Source organism: Mya arenaria, chromosome 4 (genome assembly GCF_026914265.1).
Source record: "Mya arenaria isolate MELC-2E11 chromosome 4, ASM2691426v1".
Taxonomy (NCBI): domain Eukaryota; kingdom Metazoa; phylum Mollusca; class Bivalvia; order Myida; family Myidae; genus Mya; species Mya arenaria.
In genome coordinates, this window is record NC_069125.1 from 50055397 (window position 1) to 50076840 (window position 21444).

General features: G+C 38.2%; 1 protein-coding gene across 1 annotated transcript in view; it reads right to left on the reverse strand.

Annotated features, from left to right (window-relative positions):
- Positions 1–21444, reverse strand: part of LOC128230268 (MAM and LDL-receptor class A domain-containing protein 2-like) — a 97444-nt gene that overhangs the window by 44898 nt on the left and 31102 nt on the right. Inside the window, exons 60-101 of the mRNA XM_052942388.1 lie at positions 21337–21424; positions 20451–20624; positions 19972–20237; positions 19712–19799; positions 18382–18519; positions 17947–18107; positions 17425–17617; positions 16658–16735; positions 16229–16372; positions 15727–15971; positions 15443–15545; positions 15066–15224; positions 14586–14842; positions 14100–14334; positions 13746–13880; positions 13204–13416; positions 12910–12984; positions 12470–12616; positions 12046–12206; positions 11541–11736; positions 11135–11278; positions 10639–10898; positions 10343–10433; positions 9961–10101; positions 9413–9681; positions 9048–9210; positions 8620–8766; positions 8053–8324; positions 7799–7889; positions 7423–7566; positions 6283–6627; positions 5825–5974; positions 4972–5225; positions 4731–4815; positions 4385–4474; positions 2847–2990; positions 2142–2416; positions 1923–2013; positions 1468–1700; positions 1064–1255; positions 604–825; positions 152–448 (exon numbers count right to left, since the gene is read on the reverse strand). Of these exons, the coding sequence (XP_052798348.1) occupies positions 152–448; positions 604–825; positions 1064–1255; positions 1468–1700; positions 1923–2013; positions 2142–2416; positions 2847–2990; positions 4385–4474; positions 4731–4815; positions 4972–5225; positions 5825–5974; positions 6283–6627; positions 7423–7566; positions 7799–7889; positions 8053–8324; positions 8620–8766; positions 9048–9210; positions 9413–9681; positions 9961–10101; positions 10343–10433; positions 10639–10898; positions 11135–11278; positions 11541–11736; positions 12046–12206; positions 12470–12616; positions 12910–12984; positions 13204–13416; positions 13746–13880; positions 14100–14334; positions 14586–14842; positions 15066–15224; positions 15443–15545; positions 15727–15971; positions 16229–16372; positions 16658–16735; positions 17425–17617; positions 17947–18107; positions 18382–18519; positions 19712–19799; positions 19972–20237; positions 20451–20624; positions 21337–21424 (7356 nt within the window). The remainder of the gene's footprint in view (positions 1–151; positions 449–603; positions 826–1063; positions 1256–1467; positions 1701–1922; positions 2014–2141; positions 2417–2846; positions 2991–4384; positions 4475–4730; positions 4816–4971; positions 5226–5824; positions 5975–6282; positions 6628–7422; positions 7567–7798; positions 7890–8052; positions 8325–8619; positions 8767–9047; positions 9211–9412; positions 9682–9960; positions 10102–10342; positions 10434–10638; positions 10899–11134; positions 11279–11540; positions 11737–12045; positions 12207–12469; positions 12617–12909; positions 12985–13203; positions 13417–13745; positions 13881–14099; positions 14335–14585; positions 14843–15065; positions 15225–15442; positions 15546–15726; positions 15972–16228; positions 16373–16657; positions 16736–17424; positions 17618–17946; positions 18108–18381; positions 18520–19711; positions 19800–19971; positions 20238–20450; positions 20625–21336; positions 21425–21444) is intronic.

Genomic DNA, 21444 nt, shown 5'->3' on the forward strand with positions numbered 1-21444 from the left:
TTTTTCTGAAACTCAGTATGGCCAAGAGTCTAGCCAAAATTTTAAATTAAAAAAACTGAAAAGCCCATCTACAGCTGTTTTATTCATTTTACAAACACAAAAGGGTTGTTTTGCTTGACAGCAGTAAGATATTCACAAGTGTAGCACTGACCTGGTATGGGTTAGCTGTATACTGTGTGGAGATGTTAAACTGTCCTAGAGCCCAGCTGTTTCCCCACGCTCCTGAAAGGGACCAGCGCTTCACCTCTGTCGAGAATGTGTCAGAGGACTGGTTCAGGAGCAGGTACACGTTCAGAGAGCCAATATCGGAGCCAAACATGTGGTAATAGAATGAGAAACACTTTCCTGTGCTTACTGGTGGGTATGTCTGGCTGAAAAGGCGTGCTTTGTCGCCCAATACACGAGGTGAACTGGTCTCTATGAACATGTAGTAGCCTAGTGTTGTGCCCTGGAGGAAAAATAATGCCTACAGTTTGTTATTGTTCAAAGGCTAAAATATTCCAGAATGCTATGAATTCTAAAACATAAATTCCTTGGCTTCAACTATATTTTCTCTTTGGTTTGTATGGGAAATACTATTTCCAAACACAATCAGCACGCTACCTTGGTATGATCATTGCTGGGTCCAGTGAATTGACTGTTGGTCTTTCCCCTGGTCCTGAGCCAATCAAAGTTATCTCCTGTCTGTGTGTTGGTCCAGTCACATGTATCCCGCTCAAAGTCACACACTCCCCCACCCCCTGTGCATGAGCCGGGAACCACCTGGATGTCATCAATGGCTATGTCACCATGGTAACTCGTACCTCGTATTCCTTCAAATACAAGCTGGAAAAAAAAATATCATGTAATATATCTAGTAAAAAGGCCATTAACAACAATATAATTTAATCACCTTAAATACAAATGAAAGATGCACTTACTATCAACTGTCTTCTGGTACATACAAGCAGCTTGAGTAGTTACATGATTGGTTAAGGTGCTAAAATAGCATTAATACTAGTAGTATTTGACTATAACTCCTGAAGTAATAGTATGAAAAGCAAAATAGAAAATAACCGCTGACCTGGTAGTTTCCTGTTGGGTTGATGGTGACCTTGGACTGTTTCCAAAGATTTCCCTGGTTGAAGGAGCGTGTCAATATGGGGCTACCCCTGTTGGTAGCTGTCTGGCCTGCAGGGGTCATGTAGACGTTCAGTGTGTTAATGTCTGCTCCGTACATGTGCGTCCAGAATGACAGACACTGGGCTCCAGACCCCTGTGAATTACATATATTATTATAACCATAAATTGTTTTCAGTATTTTTATGAATTTTGCCTAATAATTGGAACCATCATGTATGAAATCAAAAGGCCAAATGGAAGGTTCCTACAATTGGATCACATGTTGAACCTTATGGCTATTACAAACAGTAATTATCTTAGACCAATAGGCCCTTTTAAAATATCATGTTTTTGAATCTTTTGAACCTGGTACGCTGGACTGAGAAGCCTGGCTGTATCTTTGGGCCGTCTGGGAGCTGATGTCTCTATGTACATGTAGTGTCCCGTGCGGGTGTTGGTTGTGTGGTCCATGCTGGGTCCAGTGGAGGTAGAACCTGTGGAGCCCGTTCCACGGGACCAGTCAAACCCAGGTGTGTCTGTGGTGTCCTGAGTGTACCCACAAATGTTTGTCTGCTCAAAGTCACATACTGTTGGGTTGTCTGGAAATCAAAAACAATGTTCAGTATGGTATTTTCGACATTAAAATACCAAGAACTTCCTGAAGTACAACTAAATATACCATGGCATGGTACATTGTAAGTAATTAATAAACAAAGTTAACATAAACTAATTGAACTACATACAACTGCTGGACTTTTGTATCTGTTGCAGGTGTATAATATTGTGATAAATTAACACTGCAAAAAATAAAATAAATATACTTGTCTGCTGGCATGCTCCGACAGAAACCCTGATGTCATCAATGGCGATATCTCCTCGGAAACTGAGTCCACGCAGAGCTTGGAAGACAATCTAGTCAAAGATTCAATTTTGTAAATACATTTTCCATCAACAAAATCTAAAATGTAAGCTGTAGATGACTTTTATTTTGACGAAAGAGTAAAATAATCACTTGTTTGCAAAACGGAAGTAAAGTTTACCTTATATCCTCCATTTTGGGCTTGGAGTGTGATCTGAGCCTGTATCCACTTGTTCCCCTGGTTACCAACTTTCTGCCAGATATTGTTGCCAAGTCCAGGGTTGCCGCCCCCATATTTCTGGTAAACAAGAAGGGTGTTGATGTGTGTGCCATACATGTGGTACCAGAATGAGAGACAGCGTGTCTGGGTGTCACTGATCACTGGGCTCTGGAGTAAGGCGGTGTCATTTGGACGTCGTGGAGCAGAACTCTCAATGTAGACGTACCAGCCAGTAGCTACAAAGAGAATATGTGAATTAACATATAAAGTGGCTACAAAGAGGGGAAGAATAAGTAAACTAACACACAAAGTGGCTACAAAGAGGGAAGGACTAAGTGAACACAAAGTGGCTACAAAGAGGAAAGGACTTTGTGAATTAACACACAAAGTGCCTACAAAGAGGGGAAGGACTAAGTGAATTAACACACAAAGTGGCTACAAAGAGGCGAAGGACTAAGTGAATTAACACACAACGTGGCTACAAAGAGGGAAGGACTACCGGGTAATTGATTTAACATATAAAGATTTATTTTTATTTTTTCAAAGATACTTGTGAAATAATGATATGGAAAACTAGTAACTATATTTCAATTGCACCAAAAATTAAACTTATCTAAATACAAAACTACTTTACCATACAATGATGATATTTTGATTGAGAATTACCATTTCCATAGGTGTGGTCATACGTAGGCCCGGTGGTGGTAGTGCCCGTGGGTCCCTGGGCTCTGATCCAGTCAAAGTTATCATCAGGGGACTGGCCCCATTTACAGAGGCCTTGCTCAAAGTTGCAGTCATAAGGTGTTGGTGCTATTGTGGAAAGGGAAGAGAAATTTTACATGCATTGATAATACAGTATCAGCTGAATAGCAAATGCAAATGAACCACATTGATAAAATTGTTCATATGATTCATTTTTAATTTGTTGCTTTGAAATGTTTGCTTTAATATATTTTTTTAGTTTCATTTCTGTTTTTTTTTATTTTTGTTTTTATATTATAGCAGCATTCTCAACCAATGATTGTTTTGACATTTATTTATTTTTTTGTCTTGAAATGAATTTTTTATGTTAATGTTTAGAAAGCAGTGATATTATAAGACTTGTGACAAAAGAGCAGGGCGCAGTTTTCATATTTACGTTTGAAAATTGATGTTTTATGGTTAAAAGCTAAAATTACTGAAAATTTCAGCAGTTAACAAAACATTTGAGATCTGTTCATTTGTGAGGTATATGACTAAACTGATGGCATTGATGCCAAAATGAGCTGATTTTGACACCATAAGTATAAACAAGAGCTGTCACAGTATGTGACGAATGCCCCCAAATGTGACATTGACCTATGAACAAGGTCAGTACATGAAAAGTTAAAGATCAAACAAATACATATGGCAAGTTATTTTAAATTGCCTCTGAACATAAAAAATATACCACCCATACTTGACAACCTACATTCTTATGTCCTTATATTCAGCATTCCATTGTGTATCTTTCACCTTAGAGGTAGGGACATGGGTCTTGCACATGACACGTCGTCTTGGTATGTCGAACACATGTGGCAAGTTATTTTCAAATCTGTCCATACAAGAAAAAGTTACAACCCGGACATAACAACCAATACTCTGTATCCTTATATGCAGCACTCCATTGTGAATAAACACCTAAGTGTGACCTTGACCTAAGAGGTAGGGACACGGTTCTTGCAAGCGACATGTCGTCTTTGTATGCCGAACACATGTGGCAAGTTATTTTAAAATCTGTCCATACAAGGGAAAGTTACAGCCCGGACACGACAACCTATACTCTATGTCCTTATATGCAGCATTCCATTGTGAATAAACACTAAGTATGACCTTGACCTAAGAGGTAGGGACACGGTTCTTGCACGTGACACGTCGTCTTGGTATGCCAAACACATGTGGCAAGATATTTTAAAATCTGTCCATACAAGGGAAACTTACAGCCCGGACACGAGTTATTGAGCCGTACACACGGACGGACGGAAGGACGGATGGACGGTGCGATTTTAATATGCCCACCTTCAGCGGCATAAAAAAGGTCTAAACTGTCAATTTGTGAGAGTGCAGCTTTTAAGTGTGAAACTGGACTGTGACTGTAAGAATTATGATTAATTTGCACATTAACTTGACTGTCATTTAGGCAAAAAGATAATTGAAGTTATGTATCTATTGTAAACTTAAATTACATGGTGTGATGCCTGGGTTAGGTGCTGTTGTGGGGATTCCTGTTGTCTGTGTCGTCTGCATTCCAGACGGGGATGCCTCTGTCGGCTGAACTGTGAAAAGTAAAACGGAACATGGATTAAACAAAAATCAACTATTGCTTGAAGCTAGCCATATCTGACACTTGTAAAAATCATGGCTTTCACTTGCATTTTTTTTTGTGTTATTAATTTAATTTTCAATAATAAACTGGTCAATATCATTTCTCATAGTACAGTAATTTTGAGCTTTACATGTACATATCAATTGCTGTTAAAAAGACTCTGTTAAAAAGACAAATGCTAATATCTTCAGCTTCAAATGGTTTACCTCCGCAGTTTGACTGTGTAAAGGTTATATCGTCAATGGCGATGTCTCCACGGTAACTGGATCCTCGTACCCCCTCAATTACTACCTGTAAATATATCGGATCATACATCTCAGAATCTGGATTGATATGTCAGAATTTTGTTTCCTAAACTATTGTTTTGTTTCATGGCATAACATTTGACACAATTCACAATTTAAGCACAAATATGACTGTACACTTTAATGAACATCAAACCCTTACAGTGAATGGAGTGTTAGAGACTATGCCAGCCTGTCCGTTTAGCCAGTTGTCCTGATGGTCTCCACTGACGGACCAGATTGTTTTGTTGTTGCCGCCAGTTACCATGTAAACGTTGAGTGAGCCGACACTGGAGCCATACATGTGGAACCAGAAGTTTATACATGAGCCCTGTGTGGCAGGGAACTGCTGGCTTGTGATCCTGGCAACGTCGCCAGCCACACGAGGGGCACTTGTCTCAATAAAAAGGAACTTCCCTGCAACAACAACACATATTTGATTTTAAATATTATTAGTTACTACATTTTAATGTTTGCTTAGCAAACTATAATTATTTATGAGTTCAAACAGTTTTGCCAGGTAGCCATTGGTGTTTTTGTTTTCTTTCATCTTTGCGATTTTTCTGATAATATTACACACCATGGGGACTTTTCATTAAAGATCTCAGTTGCTTTTAATCGTTTTAATCAACATATTTGTGTGAACTGACCATAAGCCAGAATAATAATAAACACAAAGAGGAAGATTAAAAAAAATAATGTGTTGCCATTGGTGACATTAAGATAGATTTAAGATAATTGAAGTTAAGACTAAAATCCTTTGTTGAAATGGCCCCCAGTATCTTAAGAGTATGACAAGCATAATGATGACAAGTAATAAAAGAAAATATCTTCCACTTAAGTACCGGTATTTTATGAAATCTGACTCTTATAGATTATGTCATTTTCCCTAATCTTTTATCTTATGAACAGTTAAGATAGGATCCATAAAAGTCTTCACCTACAGAGAGATGGTAACTAGTTTGTCTGCCTATCAGCTGTTATAAGCTGTCATTACATCCTTCACCAGTACTCACCAGATGTAGAAGTAACGGTTCCTTGAGTGTGGTCAGCGGAAGGTCCAGTAAACGCACTGGACGTTTTCCCACTGCCTATTAGCCAATCAAAGTTGTCATTGCGCATGTTCTTCCAGCTGCACATTGTACCATCATCAAAATTGCAGTTGCCTGGGAATTTCAAATGATAGGTTCTGTTAGCGAAATAAGAATTTAGCAAATCAAGTATACCATACTGTTAAAATTTGAATCTTTTTCAGAGAATTATATATGAAATGCAGTTCAGCAATGGAAATTGATATTAATAAACTATGTGCCAAATGCAAATATTTCATAACAATGATCATTAGAAAGCGAGAGAAAAAAACATGTCTTGAATAAAAAAGGCATTAAAATGTCCATCAAATAATTCAATGAAGAGTTTTTGATAATGCATAATTAAAACAGTTTACATTACCTATTGACTTTAACTCACTCACCTGGCAGTGTGCATGTCCCAGTTCCAACTGACACGTCATCAATGGCCATGTCACTAGTATACCCTCGTCCGGTAATGCCCTCAAATGTGAGTGTGAAGTTAGCAGATCCAGGTACGGCCACCTGGGCAAGTTTCCAGCCTGTTCCCTGGTTCCCTGACTTGGTCCACAATTTATTGGTGGATGCGCCATTATTCATTATCACGTTCATGGTTCCCATGGTGGCCCCGTACATGTTGTACCAGAAGGAGAGACACGCTCCCTGGGCAAGGGAGTAGCGAGTGGTCATCAGCTGGGCGGTGTCACCAGGGTGACGAGGTGCACTTGCCTCAATATACATATAATGGCCTGAAAAAGTTTTCATTTGTTGTTCATTTAACCAGAACACTTTTAATTCTTAAACAGTTTGAACCAAAGTCATGCTGAGAAACTAAGTTCAGCGCATTGATAACTGTTTGTTTATTTAATAGAGTTGTTCAAAGTCTGCCTGTGCCTATTGACTGCATTATGGCTTGACCCTACTGTCATGCTAACAAAACTTAAATTGTGTTTAAAATGCCATAAGTGACATGAGAAAGAATTGACTGCAATTCCTGGCCAAATCCAGATATTAGAGGACTTATAGAAACAGTACTCTTGGCTTTGTTATACATCTTTCTTTTGATACGATAATCTGGTCCAAACCAAGGTCGGTCAGTGCGGGGTATTTGTTTGTTTATTTGAGTTTGTTATGGTCTGCCAGCGCCCATTAGCTGCATTATGGCTTGACCCCGCCGGGACGCCATCACCACTTGAATTGTGTTTAAATACCATAAGTGATATGAGATGGACGTGACAGCATTTCGCAGTTGAATCCAGATATTGGGAAGACTCCAGGATACATAGTGAGATACAAGAGATCTGGGTGCAATGCCTTAGCTCTTTTCGAAGAGACCTCTTTCCTGGATACAACTTTCCTGGGTTTAATTAATACTATTCCCAGTACTACCCTTTTAATGCCGTGCGCTAGACAAGAAAGGTACTGGTACAATATTTAATGTCTTTCAGTTAAAAACGGTCAGTGTTAGAACCAGCGACCTTTTGCACCCTAAATCAACGCTCTACCACTGCGCTATCAATGCGGTGACAAACTGACCACTCTACCTCTGGTTGTGCCATATGTGTGGTCATTGGTTGGCCCAGTGCCAGAAGAGGCGGTGGTCCTGGTGGATAATGTCCAATCAAATGTGTCTGTCTTCACCTGACTCCACCCACACAAGCCTTGCTCAAAATCACACTTGTTAATCGCTGAAATTACACAGTAACAAATGTACTCAAATTAATATCATCTTCTGTGCATGATTGTAAATATTTACTAAGAATATTGATTTAGTTTAACAATAGTAAAAGAAAGATATTTATTATCAAAATCCATCCTTTTATTAATTTGTGTGCAATAATCATACTTCATTCCATATCTATTTTCTTCTAAAAAGTATATTATATACATGTACAATAGAATAGTAAGTAATCCACATACAAGTTTGTTGACATGGTTGGGTGGAGAATGTGATGTCATCCAGGGCAATATCTCCACGGTAGTTTATGCCTCGCACTCCCTCAAACACAATCTGAAATTCAAGTTTAGAATTGATTCATCACTTATGACCATCACAATCATTACATTATCCAAGTTGTATGATAATTACAACTTTTTGAAGGTCAGTTTCAGAAACTATTGTTTACTTTAGCAAATATTTAGCCGTACAACTTTATTAAACATATGCCCACTACCTTGAATGATGTGCCGCCTGTGGTGGTGATGTCAACAGCCTGGAAATGCCACTGGTTGTTGATGGTCCCTGTGTGAGACCAGGCGGGTGTCCCAAGCTGGTTGTTGATCATTGTGTACACGTTCAGTGTGTTTACATCGGGCCCGTACATGTGATACCAGAAGCGGATACATTGCGCATTAGCCCGAGGCGGGACCAGTGGGCTCTGCAGCCATGCGGTGTCGTTAGGTCGGCGCGGTGATGATGTCTCAATAAATGCATAGTGGCCCTGGGCTGTAAAAAATCAAGTGCTTTAAATCATAAAACAAATGTTGCTTTACAGTGTATTGAACATTACCATTCTACTTAATGCTTTTTAGGCTTTAAAACAATACAAAATTAATCTTAACCTGTTTCTACAAAGCTATCTTAAAAGTACTCTAACTGCAAATGTTACTATTAATACACCTATGTTCGTAAGGAATATCTCACAGATGAACAACTGAATTTTGTATAAATCACAGAAAAACACAACAAATTTAGTCAAATCCCAAACTAATAATTAAAAACCCACTTCACAAGCACTCACCTGTGCCGAGGGTGTGGTCAACGGCTGGTCCTGTGCCTCCAGAGGATGTAGGCCCACTTGCACGCGTCCAGTCAAATTTGTCTCTGATACCCTGGCTCCACCGGCAGAAGTCCCTCTCAAATGTGCAGTCCAGCAGAGATGGAGCCACTGAAAGTTTACCCAGGAAGTACAATTTTGTTGTTTCATAGAATAACGCAGCTTCACAGCTCAATTAAACATTTTTTATTTAAATGATATATCTAAAAAGAGCAAGCATGATCAATTTATCACTCGAACATGAGTTGTTCATTTCTAAATTAGCAGATCATAAATTAGTCCATAGCAAATGTCAAATTAAAATTTAAATCAACATTATATGCTGCAAAAATATATAAACATTCATTTCCATTAATTTATGAGCATAATAAAACACTTGATAGGCCGCCTACCAGTGGGTGGGGTTGTTATGGTGGAAGGGGGAAATACTGTAGATATCTGGGCAACAGTGGCGGCCTCGGGGGGCTGCACGGAACACTGCGCATTGGTAAACGATATGTCATCCAGCGCTATGTCTCCCTTGTAACCATTGCCTCGCACAGCTTCAAACACAACCTGGAATGGGAAAGCATACAAGATATGTTAGATATAATGTTTCATAAGCAATACACAAATAATTGAATTTCATAAGACCATTTCCTACCCAAGTTACCTATAGTTTCAGTAGCTGTCCAAGAATTATATACAGCAGTTGTGTCACATTATACTGGGGCAATTTTTCTGTAACAATAACCCTTAAGCAGTTGTAAGAGCTTACATAGTGGGGGACGCTGCTGGTGAAAGGTGCTGTTGCCGGGAACCAAGCCTGTCCCTTGTCTTGTTGTCCTAGCTCCCAGATGGTGACATTGTTGCCGGTGCTGCTGTTGACCGGCACCACCATCACACGCAGGGTGCCGATGTTGGAGCCATGCATGTTAGCCCAGAAGTTTACACAGCGGGGTCCAGTTGTGTCAAACCTGATACTGCGCAGGTCGGCCCGGTCTCCTGGACTTCGGGGGGCAGATGACTCAATAAATACATAGTGACCTAAAAATGTATGAACAACATTAAAGATTGTGAAAACCGTGTGAAGATAATATTATCAAATAAATAACAACATTGCTAGATGTCAGAAGTTACGAAAATATATTTACAATGTTATTTTCCAGGTACTATCAGAATAACATCAAAATAATTTCAAAATTTGATAAAAAAGGATAAAAAGTACGGAGTATAACAGATGACAAGTTAACACAAGAAAAAGGAAAATTATCCTAAGTAATTTAGGTCTAAAAGTACCATTCTCTGAACAAACTCCCAACTCACCACTGCTATTTCCGAGGGTGTGGTCACTGGCAGGACCGGTCAGTGATGATTGGGTGTTGCCTTGGCCCACGAGCCAATCAAAATCATCTATTAACCCTGGATTTGTCCACGTGCAAAGGCCCTTCTCAAAGTCACAATTTCCTGGAAAAATTGATTTGAGAATCAATGGTAATTTAAAATGTAAGATTTATACAGCTGATTGTGAAACTTGAACTATTTTTTTTATATTTTAAATCAATGAGTATATACATGTATTAGATAGCTAACAAGGCAGTAAAGTCATTTTAAGCAAACACAAGTACCTTTTATTTTAAGAAAATTAGATATTTGTTCATGGTAAGATTATTGAAATATTAAAAAAAAAATCAAAGGAAAAGCCAACCTGGTAGAGCGCAGGCTCCTGGTGAGATTGACACATCGTCAATGGCGATGTCTCCTCTGTACCCACTGCCTATCACTCCCTCAAACACCACCTGGTATATAACAATAATCAAAATGATGCTTAAATTGAAATATTTATTCTCACAGCCGTAAACAATTTTGTTATTAAAAACAATGTATTGAATCATAAGTGAACAATAGTTACAAAGAACACAAGCCATTATATTTCAGGCTGGAATGTTAAATTAAAGATCTTATTCGTAAATTGAAATCATCCTTTTTGGCAATGTTTCTCACCCTGTACTTCTGTGTGGATTGTAGAGTGGCCTGGCCCATGAACCACTGGTTGCCTTGGTTACCAGACTTGGAGAATACAGGGGCAGAGGGCAAGGCAGTTCCTGTCATCACATACACATTGAGGGAACCAATATGGACGCCATACATGCTGTAGTAGAATGAGAGACACTGCGGAGCCGTTGTGGTAGCATAGGAGCTGACAAGCCAAGCTTTGTCTCCAGGTCGTCGTGGTGAACTGGACTCTATGTACATGTAGGTTCCTGAAAAAAACATCCATTGTCTTGTAAAGACACCAAGGGAAGTGCAACATTATTCTTATTTTACAATTAAATTTTACAATATGACCTAGAAAAAGTTAAGAACCTTTTATGGTAGGCTACTTGACTTTTTCAATATCATGATTTGTATTTCAAGCCCACATGAACAAAGACCCAATGGAAATAAAATCTCTTAGCTCTAACTCATACTCATTAAAAATTATCACAATATGACCTACCAGCACGGGTGTTGGTGGTGTGGTCGTTGGTTGGTCCTGTGCCAGCGCTACCTGTACTGCCCTTTCTCTGCAGCCAATCAAACGTGTCTGCCCGACTCTGCTGCCAACCACATAGGCCATTGTCAAACGTACATGCAATGCCACCTGGACAGTCAACAAATTGTTGAAGTTAGTAATACCAGTTTACATTTAAACAGAAACTGATGAAATTTAGCAATTCTTAGTATTAGTGATCAACACTAATAATTGAGTACAGTAACATATATCCGGGCTAATAGAACAAACCAAATCATTAAAATCAGAGTGATACGAAGAATAGAGCAAAATTGAAAAAAAAATAAAAAAAAATAGATGTACATGTCACTGAATAATTTAATAAAGAAGCAAGTGTAAAGTGAATACATACCACCACTGGGACAAGCCCCAGTAATCAGTTTGATGTCATCGAGCCCAATATCTCCACGGTAACCAGGCCCAACAATTCCTTCAAAGGCAATGTTGTAGGTGGATGTTTTGCTGACTAGAGTGGCTTGCCCTTGTTGCCATAGGTTACCCTGAGTACCTGACTTTGTCCATACAGCTGAGCCTAGGTTAGAACCAACCTGAGGGGAGAACATTAATAGCTTAAGCTACAGGTCCTCAATTTTTTAAAATAGAGTAAAATAATCTACTTGACTAGAATTATTTGTATCTTGTTTTCCTCATAATCAAAATCCTGAAGATTACCGAAAAATAGTGCATTTAAGAGTTCCAGGGTTGAATCTACAGTCCTCAGCCTCATTTTTTAATGAATATAAATGTCTAGATGTGAAAAAAAACAACAACAAAAAAAGCTTCCAAATGCTTAAAAATTGTAAAGTGTATATCAAATTAGAGTTGAGAAATGATTACTGCCTCTGGTATTTACTGACCTTTTGGTAGACGTTCAGTGCGTTGACATTGGGTCCATACATGTGGTACCAGAACTGTAAACAGAAGGGTGTCTGACTGGGAACGCTGGCTGAGAGCAGTCGAGCCTTGTCATTGGGCTTGCGAGGGGAAGACGTCTCCACGTACATGTACCACCCCATGTCTACAAATAATATATATAAATATTATGTACCATTTTACATTTTTACCAGTTTACTCTTTTTTTGAACATTTTATATTTTCAAGGGCAGACATAATTACAAGTGAGCTCATTTAGTTAACTTACATCTACATCATTATTATGTAAGCTTATGCAGTCACACTTGAATATCAAACATTTTACTTGACTTTTGTACATTCTAACAATAAAATGAATCAAAATAGGAATTAATTAATAATATCCGTATTGAAAGCTGGTTTACATACTAGTGCCTTTGGTGTGGTCGGTAATAGGACCAGTGAGCATGGTGCCTGTGGGTCCCTGGGCTCGTGTCCAGTTGAAGTTGTCTGTCATGTCCTGGGTCCAGCTGCACATACTGCTCTCAAAACTGCAGTCATACTGCGACTGGGAAACTGTTATACACAGTTTACTGTTTAAGTTACATTCTTTATCCATTAAATAAGACGGCAGCTGGCCAGAATAAATGCCAATATTAAATTTGATTTTTTTTTTATATAGTGTACAAATACTCTGGTGTCCAGAAATTTTGAAAACCATTATTTGTCAAAATGTCAAAGGAAATACCAATTATAAACAGGAATATCATTTTGTTTGTTCAAACTGATAATTGTCATAATATCAATGGACATTCAAATTATAAACAGGAATATCATTTTTGTTGATTCAACCCAAGAGCCCTACTTACCAAATGGTGGTTGTGTAGTGGAGGCCTGAGGTGAGGCTGTGGTAACCAAGGAGGAGTTGGCACTTGGTGGCTGAACTGAAAAAAGCATTCAGTAACATACACTTACTCAGTTATACTTCAACATTTTGTATGTAAAAAAATACAAAGTATAATAGGTGAAATACAACTGATCACTTTATTTTTATTCTTGGAAGAAGACTTTTTTTTTAAGAATGTCCCTTTTAGTTTTGCTGGAGTCACCTTGAAATTAATACCAATTTCAACTAATATGTAGTATAAACAATTTTTACTCACATCCACAAGGGGTGTTGATGAGGGAGATGTCATCTATGGCAATATCCCCGGTGAAGGAGGATCCCCTGATGCCCTCAAAGTAGATGGTAAAAAGGGAGGACACTCTTGTTAAAGGGAACTGGCCCTGAAGCCAGTTGTTTCCCTTGTTTCCACTCTGGCTCCACAGAAGCTGGGGAGAATTCGTTGTTGTGTTCAAGTACACATTTAGTGTACCTAAAAAAAACAAAGAATGTAAAAATGGTGCCCATTACAAATGTAATATAAGACATTATGATGTCTCGTTTGATAACAAAATAAATGTTCTTTAATTACAACCAAAAGGTTTTCAAAGTAAAGCCTAAATTCATAACAAGTCAGGTTGGCTATCTAAATTCCAATTTTCAGCAAAAGCTGAATACATATGTGACAACTAAACTCTTTTAAAAAAAAAAATCCCATAAAGAAACTATTATAAAAGCATAATTACAGTAGTAGTTGTCTTATGATACAAGCCCAACTGTCTTACTACAATTTCATATTGAGACAGTTGGATTGACACGTACCGACACTGCGTCCATACATGTGGTAGAAGAACCTGAAGCACTGTGTGGTTGTGGATGGATTGAACGTCTGACTGAGCAGCCACGCCTTGTCTCCCTGCACTCGCGGGGCGGACGTCTCAATGTACATGTAGTGGCCTAAGTGAGAGAATACATCACTTATGTCACTGATTCAAGTTATTTATACTGATGAAAATGATGATGTGAGCAATTGAAATTAATTCTTAATTCAGTTCAAAACACACACACATGAAATATGGGATTAAGAAATTCCATAACTGATACCAATGGAGGTGTAATAAGGTACACTATTTTAAATAAATTCTATATAAGTTATCAACTTTCTACATGACTTACCAAGGAATGTGCCAATGGTGTGGTCGCCCTGTGGTCCTGTGGAGGTAGTGGTGGTGGAACCTGCCTTACGCAGCCAGTCAAAGTTGTCTCCCATTTGGGTGTTGGTCCATGTGCAAGTGTCCTTCTCGAAATTACACGCTCCCCCTGCCCCACCGCACGCACCATCTTTGATGGACAAGTCATCTACAGCAATGTCACTCTGGACACCGTTGCCTCGGATACCTTCAAATGCCAACTGAAAAAGAAAAATTTCAATACATAACATGCATTCAGGGGCATATTTGAGGCCACTTTCAAAATTAGGCACCAGTTAAGGACTTCAGTATTTTGCTGTCTTGTTTTATATCATTCTTAATTTTCAAATCAATCTTTCTTCTTATTAAATACAGTAATGAACATCCTTAATGAGGTATCGATCTACACCACTGGCATGGGTCAGAATATCATTAAACTGGTAAAAAACGGTAAATATAAAGCAGTACAAACCTGCCAGCTGGATGCTGAACTGACTGTGACCTGCGCCTGGAGCCACTTGTTGCCATGGTTACCAGAGGTGGTCAGGATTGGGGCACCGAGTGCCCCACCCACTTTGGCATACACATTCAGTGTGCCCATCTGACGTCCATACATATGGTAGAAAAATGAGACGCAGGCTCCGTTTGTTGCTGGGTTGGGAGTACTGAAAAATCGGGCCTTCTGTCCTGTGGTTCGTGGGGAAGAGGCCTCAATGTACATGTAGGATCCTGTAGAGATAAACAGTTCAATGAATACTTTCCTAGCAAATGAAATTCTAAGATAATATTTTTCATCTACTAACTATTTTTTGTCCATTGCTTTCGAAACACAATTATTTAATGAATTTCAATCATTTATCTGTCAAGTAAGAACTATTACAATCTATCAAAACATAGTACTGGTTTAAGTTATTTATTAAATAAATAGGTAATTCAATAAAATAGGGTATACCCTGTCTGGTTCCCAGCGTGTGGTCATTAGGCGGTCCAGTCATAGAGGAAGACGTGGGCCCAGATTTGCGTGTCCAGTCAAAGTCATCAGTTTTGTCTTGGATGATTCCACAAAGAGTTGCCTCCTCAAATGTGCAGAGTGACCCTGACACTGAGGAACCTGTAAAGTAATTATCATATCATGTTAAATAAAATATGATTCCATGAATCAATTGAATTGTCCCGATCAGACTATATTATTTTTTCAAGCAGTAATCAGGAATCCTAAAAAAATTATTGCAATTTTCTTTTTGCGAAATATTTATTTTCTTCTTATTTGTGAACCTTAAAAGAATACATAATATATCTCTAAGAATATCGAATGCAATCAATCCGTACCTGTACAAGCACCATCTGTGAAGGTGATGTCATCGAGACCAATATCTCCACGGTAGCTCGTGCCTCGCACACCCTCAAACACCAAGTTGTAACTGCTGCTGCCCTGATAATTTGTAACAAGTATGATTTTTTTCTTGTGTAATAGATTCTGTGGTGCCTTTAACATTTTATTATAAATTTCAAATGTATATGACTAAGATATTTGATTTACATGTTTAAGGTTGCCATAAGCTGCAATGTAAAAATTACGACCATCACAAAAACTTTCAAGTAAAGGAACTTACGGAAATATCAACATTGGCGTTGTACCACTTGTTATCTCTGGTTCCAGTTCTAGACCACACTGGTGTCCCATAGTTGGTGCCCATTTTCTTGTACACATTCAGTGTGTTCACATGGGTACCATACATGTGATACCAGAAGTGCAGGCACTTGGCTGTTGTCACGGTAACAGAGGCGCTCACCAATCGGGCGGTGTCATTAACCTGACGGGGGCTTGAGGCCTCGATGAAAACATAATATCCTTGACCTTGAATAAAAAAAATTGGCAACGATATAATATCAAGTAAAGCTTTGAGAATCGTTCAGTTTTGCACTGAAAAACCAAAATAAGTTAGTACAACAAACATATTTACAATATTGATGTCCTTCATTTGGTTTGACGAAAATGGCCTACTGTACATGTTAAAAATTTCAATACTCAATTGAATGAAAAAAAAAATGTAAATTGTTTCTCAAGACAGTGTATCCTCTTAACACATAAATATGAATGCATAAAAATCCTACTATTTCCGAGTGTGTGATCACTGGAGGGTCCGGTGAGCCCCGAGTTAGTGCCCCCATGTGTGCGTGTCCAGTCAAATTGGTCATCACGGGCCTGAGTCCATGTGCAGAATCCACTCTCAAAGTTACAGTCATACTGGCTTGGAGCTGGGAACAAAAAAAAAATCATTAAATATCCCTAAGTACAATGGTATTACAACAATGTTTCAGAAATATAATGCTAGTTGGTAGTTTAGTTCTAATGGTCAGTCTCCTTATCATATAAAACTATCAGCAAACACAGAAAGTATTTATTTCAATTGCCTTTTCTTAAATCCAAGACCATTTTGAGCCTGTCTAAGCAATTGCATTATTACATATTGTCACAAAATATTTAAAGACAAACTACAATGAAATACCATACAGACAAACAAGTCCTTCTGTTTTATATACCTGAGGTTGCTGATGGTATGGTGGAGCCAGGGGTGGCTGTTGTGAATGCGCTGCCTGTCATCGCTTCAGCTGGCTGGGCTGAACAATTACAAAACATACACGATCAGGAAAAATGCAATTGTACACACTGCAATATTGACTCAACCCTAAAGAATATAAGCTTAAAGGTGTACTCTTACTCCAAAATAAGATTTACCTCATTTAATACAATTGTTTCAATATACAAAAAGGATGAATAAATGTCAAAAACAATGGTTCCTATGAAGGATACAGAGTTTAGATTGAAGGAAAGGTGCAGCAAAAATGGTATTTCTACCTTGTAAGATGATAGTTGATCACAGTAAATCTTTTAGCATTCACCAATGATTTAATATTTTTGTATTTTCAGCTATAAAGTACATGGTTACAATCTGGTTATCAGTTATTCATATTTTCCCTAAATGTATTATTCAATAAGAAGTTAAAGGTTTATAAGTTCTCCACAAAGGCATTGAATATTTTGTAGTCATTTAAATATCCCGCATGTATTTTAGATTTTAGCATGTTGTGACAACTCTCTGTCATATGTTTTCTACTTTAAAGCTATATTTCAATGTTAACAATTAATCGAAAGTATTATGTATTAACAAGTGTATATTTTAGAGCTAATTAAAAATCAATCAATCAATTGAAAAAAATTGCATATGAAAGGTTCTTATACTCTGGACAAAGCTTCTTTTAAAAAAATAACCTGACAAGTTAGAAATAAGATTTACCAGTCTACTCACTCTGGCACTGGCCGTTAACAAAGCTGACATCATCAAGGACGTTGAATCCTCTGGTTGATGCAGTGCGGGAGAACTCAAACATGACCTGGTAGTTGACTCCGCTCACGATGCCGAACTGTCCCTGGGCCCATTGTCCAGCAGCAACACCGGATGGCTGGTTAGACAGGGACCACACACGGGTGCTGGTAGAGTTCTGGAAAAAACATTATGTAATAATGAGTAGATATTGGTGGTGTAAATATCTGAAGGTTGACATTAACCACACTCAAGTCCTTTTTTTGAATAAAAACTGGTTTCCTTTCTTTAAGGGCAATAGTTTGTGCCCCCAGTGGTTTCCTTACCATAGATCTTTTGATTGAAAAACAAAAAAAACAGTACTGTATTACATCACTACCATATAACTTATTTAATTGTCTGGGAAACCTCGCGAAATATATGTAAGACTATATAAGTAATAAAAATAAAAGTAAGTTGATAATTGTGCATCAAAATCTATTAGATGGTGTCAATTGGAAAAAGTACCTGTCTGACAAATGCAGTAAGGCTTCCCATGCCTGATGTTATCATGACCCAGAACTTGAAACAAACACCACTTGAGCTTGTTGGCACCATTGAGGGAGAAAGTAAGTCCGCCTTTGCACCTGGCCGGTACACACTCCCGTCACCAATGTAAAGGTAAGTGCCTGAAATGGGGACAACATCCTTACAATGCTTTGGTTATTGAAAATATTTCTGGTACAGATACATAGAATTATGCCACTGGGGCTGGTTGGCAACAATGTTTGAGAGTCCAAATGTACCTTCCATCTTGGAAAACAATTTATTTGATATGAAAATTGAAGGAAACCATAGCAAGAATTAAACATGAAACAAAAACTCCAAAGAATTTTGAAAAAAATGATTAAATAATAATTAATAAGCGACAATCCTCTAATATCTGCTCAAAATCAAGCCTACCCTGTTTAAGACCAAAGGTGTGGTCGCCTGTTGGATGTGTTCGTGAACCTGTGTAGTTGCCCCGTAAGAGAACCCAGTCATCATCATCTGACTTTGAGTTGGCCCAGCCACATGCTCCACTCTCAAACGTGCAGTCCCCTTTAATAAAGGGGAATGGGCATTAATATCAAACATGTCGTAAAGCAGACTTAATTAAGCATGTGCACTTGTGTATTTTCACCCCTGCAAGATAACGCAGGCTCAAATTAGGTTTTAATGTCTGGTTTTCCTTCCGTTCTTCCAATTTTCTTTCAACGATCCTACTTCCTCTTTCCTCTGTGATCTTCCAATGTTAGTTATGTTTCATGCACTAGCACAATCAGAGCTGTCAGAACCCTTTCTGATAATTTCCAACAGAAAGCATCATGACAGCTGAGACCGAATCAAGCTCCTTCTCTCCTTCATTCACCTGGCTCTCCAAGAAACCAAACTGCCAGCAAGTCCCTGTTTGTTTTGGGTTTCTTTCTGTTTGTTTTTTTAAATTCACTTTATAACAGATAAATACATAGTTACATGTTTTCAAAGTTCTTACAACTCTTATTGCAAACCTTAAAAAAACTCCATATAAAAATCTACCTGCGCCATAGTATAAATAGTACTGTCATCAACATAATGCAAAGTTCAGAATTACAGATTCCTTTTTCCATCTGAAATATTGTTATCACTTTTTTTGTTTTTAACAATGCCACACTGTCCAAATACCTATCTCGGAGGTCATTTTGTTTTCTATGATAATAGCAAACTTTGCTGGCAATGATTTATAGTTGGTTGATATGGAGTTTGTAAATTTTAACATATAGCTGATAAGCAATTCAAGGGAACAATGCTTTTCAATACATGCACTAGTGTTGCTTTCAATTTTCCTTATAATCAAGCAATTGATCCCCGTCAATTTGCCCCAAAGATTGGGGTAAACAAGCTCAACATCCCATACCAGATTCTAGACCATGTGCTATATTGTTGTCAATAGCCACTTAGTCTTAATCTGGTAAATTAACCAATACATGGTCGTTATTTATGGTATCAATATCATTTTTCATAACTTCATCCTAAGTTTCATTGTGATGAAATTATACTTGAGCTCAGTGGTTGGTATGAATTTTCAACAGGGTGGTTGAATAAACAGCAGAACCCAGAAAAAGTTAAAAACAGGATGTCATGGCAGTACAAGAAGCAAAGTCAACAATTCAACTTGCTTCAAGGACAGCATTGGAAAATGTATACGTTTTTGCGTAAAAATAATAAGTGTTTATAACTATTTATGGAATTTTGTGTATCCATGGATACAGACCTGGTGGAGGACAGCTGGCTTGCATCTTCACGTCGTCAATGGCGATATCGGAAGAGATGCCTCGACCTCTCACTGCCTCAAACACAACCTGTGAATAAGGCCAACATGCAAGTTTAACATATGAACAAAGGGTTGTTTAATGATATCGAACATCATTAGTGAACTCAAGATTGTATGATAAGTTAACATCTATTTTTAAACCAGCAATGAAATGCAATATATGTTTGCTGAGCATTTACAGCTCGCTGTCGGGAACATACATTGTAGTTGCTGAGGGCGGGCAAGTTGACGTATTGTTGGATCCACTGGTTCCCAGCTGTACCAGAACGTTTCCATAGTGGTGAGCCAAGGGTTGGGTTGGTGGAGTTTTGAACTGCATACACATTGAGAGTGCCCATTGTGGTGCCATACATGTGGTACCAGAAGGAGATACATTGCCCATTGGTCTGAGTCAGGGACGGGGTCCAAAGGCGCGCAATGTCACCTGTGCGTCGAATACCTGAGGCCTCGATGTACATGTAGTAGCCTGCAAAAATATTTTTAGTTAAAAGCATAATTATTAGCAATTCATTCACAGACAGCATAATTATTTAAATAAATGGATAAGGCATCATAATAATTTTGCATGACAAAACATTTTACTGAAGTTCACTTCATGCGTTAAAACAAAAATTAAACAAAATTCAAATAACTACGTTCAAGTGCTATATACATATCATATGACCAAGGATAGACCAACCTGCAGAAGTGCCTGTTGTGTGGTCACTCTTGGGCCCAGTCCCGGAGCTTGACGTGCTGCCACTCATCCGTGTCCAATCAAAGTTGTCATTCTGGTCCTGGATATACCCACAAATGGACGTTTGGGCAAACGTGCAGTCAGCTGGAGATGATCCTCCCGTTCCTGTGGTGCCACCTATAGTGAACACCAGACACACATACAGTGAATATACATGTATGTAAAACATTGTGGATGCTGTTAAAGAGGCAAGTTAGCCACATATAATTATTATTGTTAAAAATCAGTTATGAACAGAACAGTTCTATTTTGCTGACACTAAAATATGATTTGCACATTAGCTTCCATCATTTTATGTCAGTGTCAAACTAATGAATAACTTCAGCTGATGTTTTTTACATTATTTATAATGATAGTGAATGTTTATCATCGTTTGATAATCTACAAGCAAAATATCAAGAAACAACGATAGCTGGTGTATCCAGGTGACAGACACGGGCTGTAGGGAGATAACATATGTATACTGTGAAATGCAGAGCAATGTACAACCATCAATGTAAAAAAGTTTGATGATTAACATTGAAAAGTGATATCTTTGAATGTCACCTAAACAAAAATGTTTCTGTTTTTGATTAGATTTAAGCAAGTACTGGTACAAGTGTACAAGATAACAGTTACTGGTGAAATTTCAATTATTTGAACACTGATGATATGAAAATCTTCATTTGGCAAGTTACAATCAGCCATGAAAACTATATTTTATCAACTGAATGTTTCATGTGCATTAATCACACATTCTAAATGATGTCCTTTGCAAAGGAGACATTCAAAAATCCTGTCTCAATAAAAACATGACAAAATAATATTAATACATCATAGGAACACCTACCTGTGTTGCACTGGCCGGCAGTGAGGGTAATGTCGTCAAGGGCAATGTCTCCTAGGTAACTAGTGCCTCTCACACCCTCAAACACAACCTAGATGTATAAATGGTAGA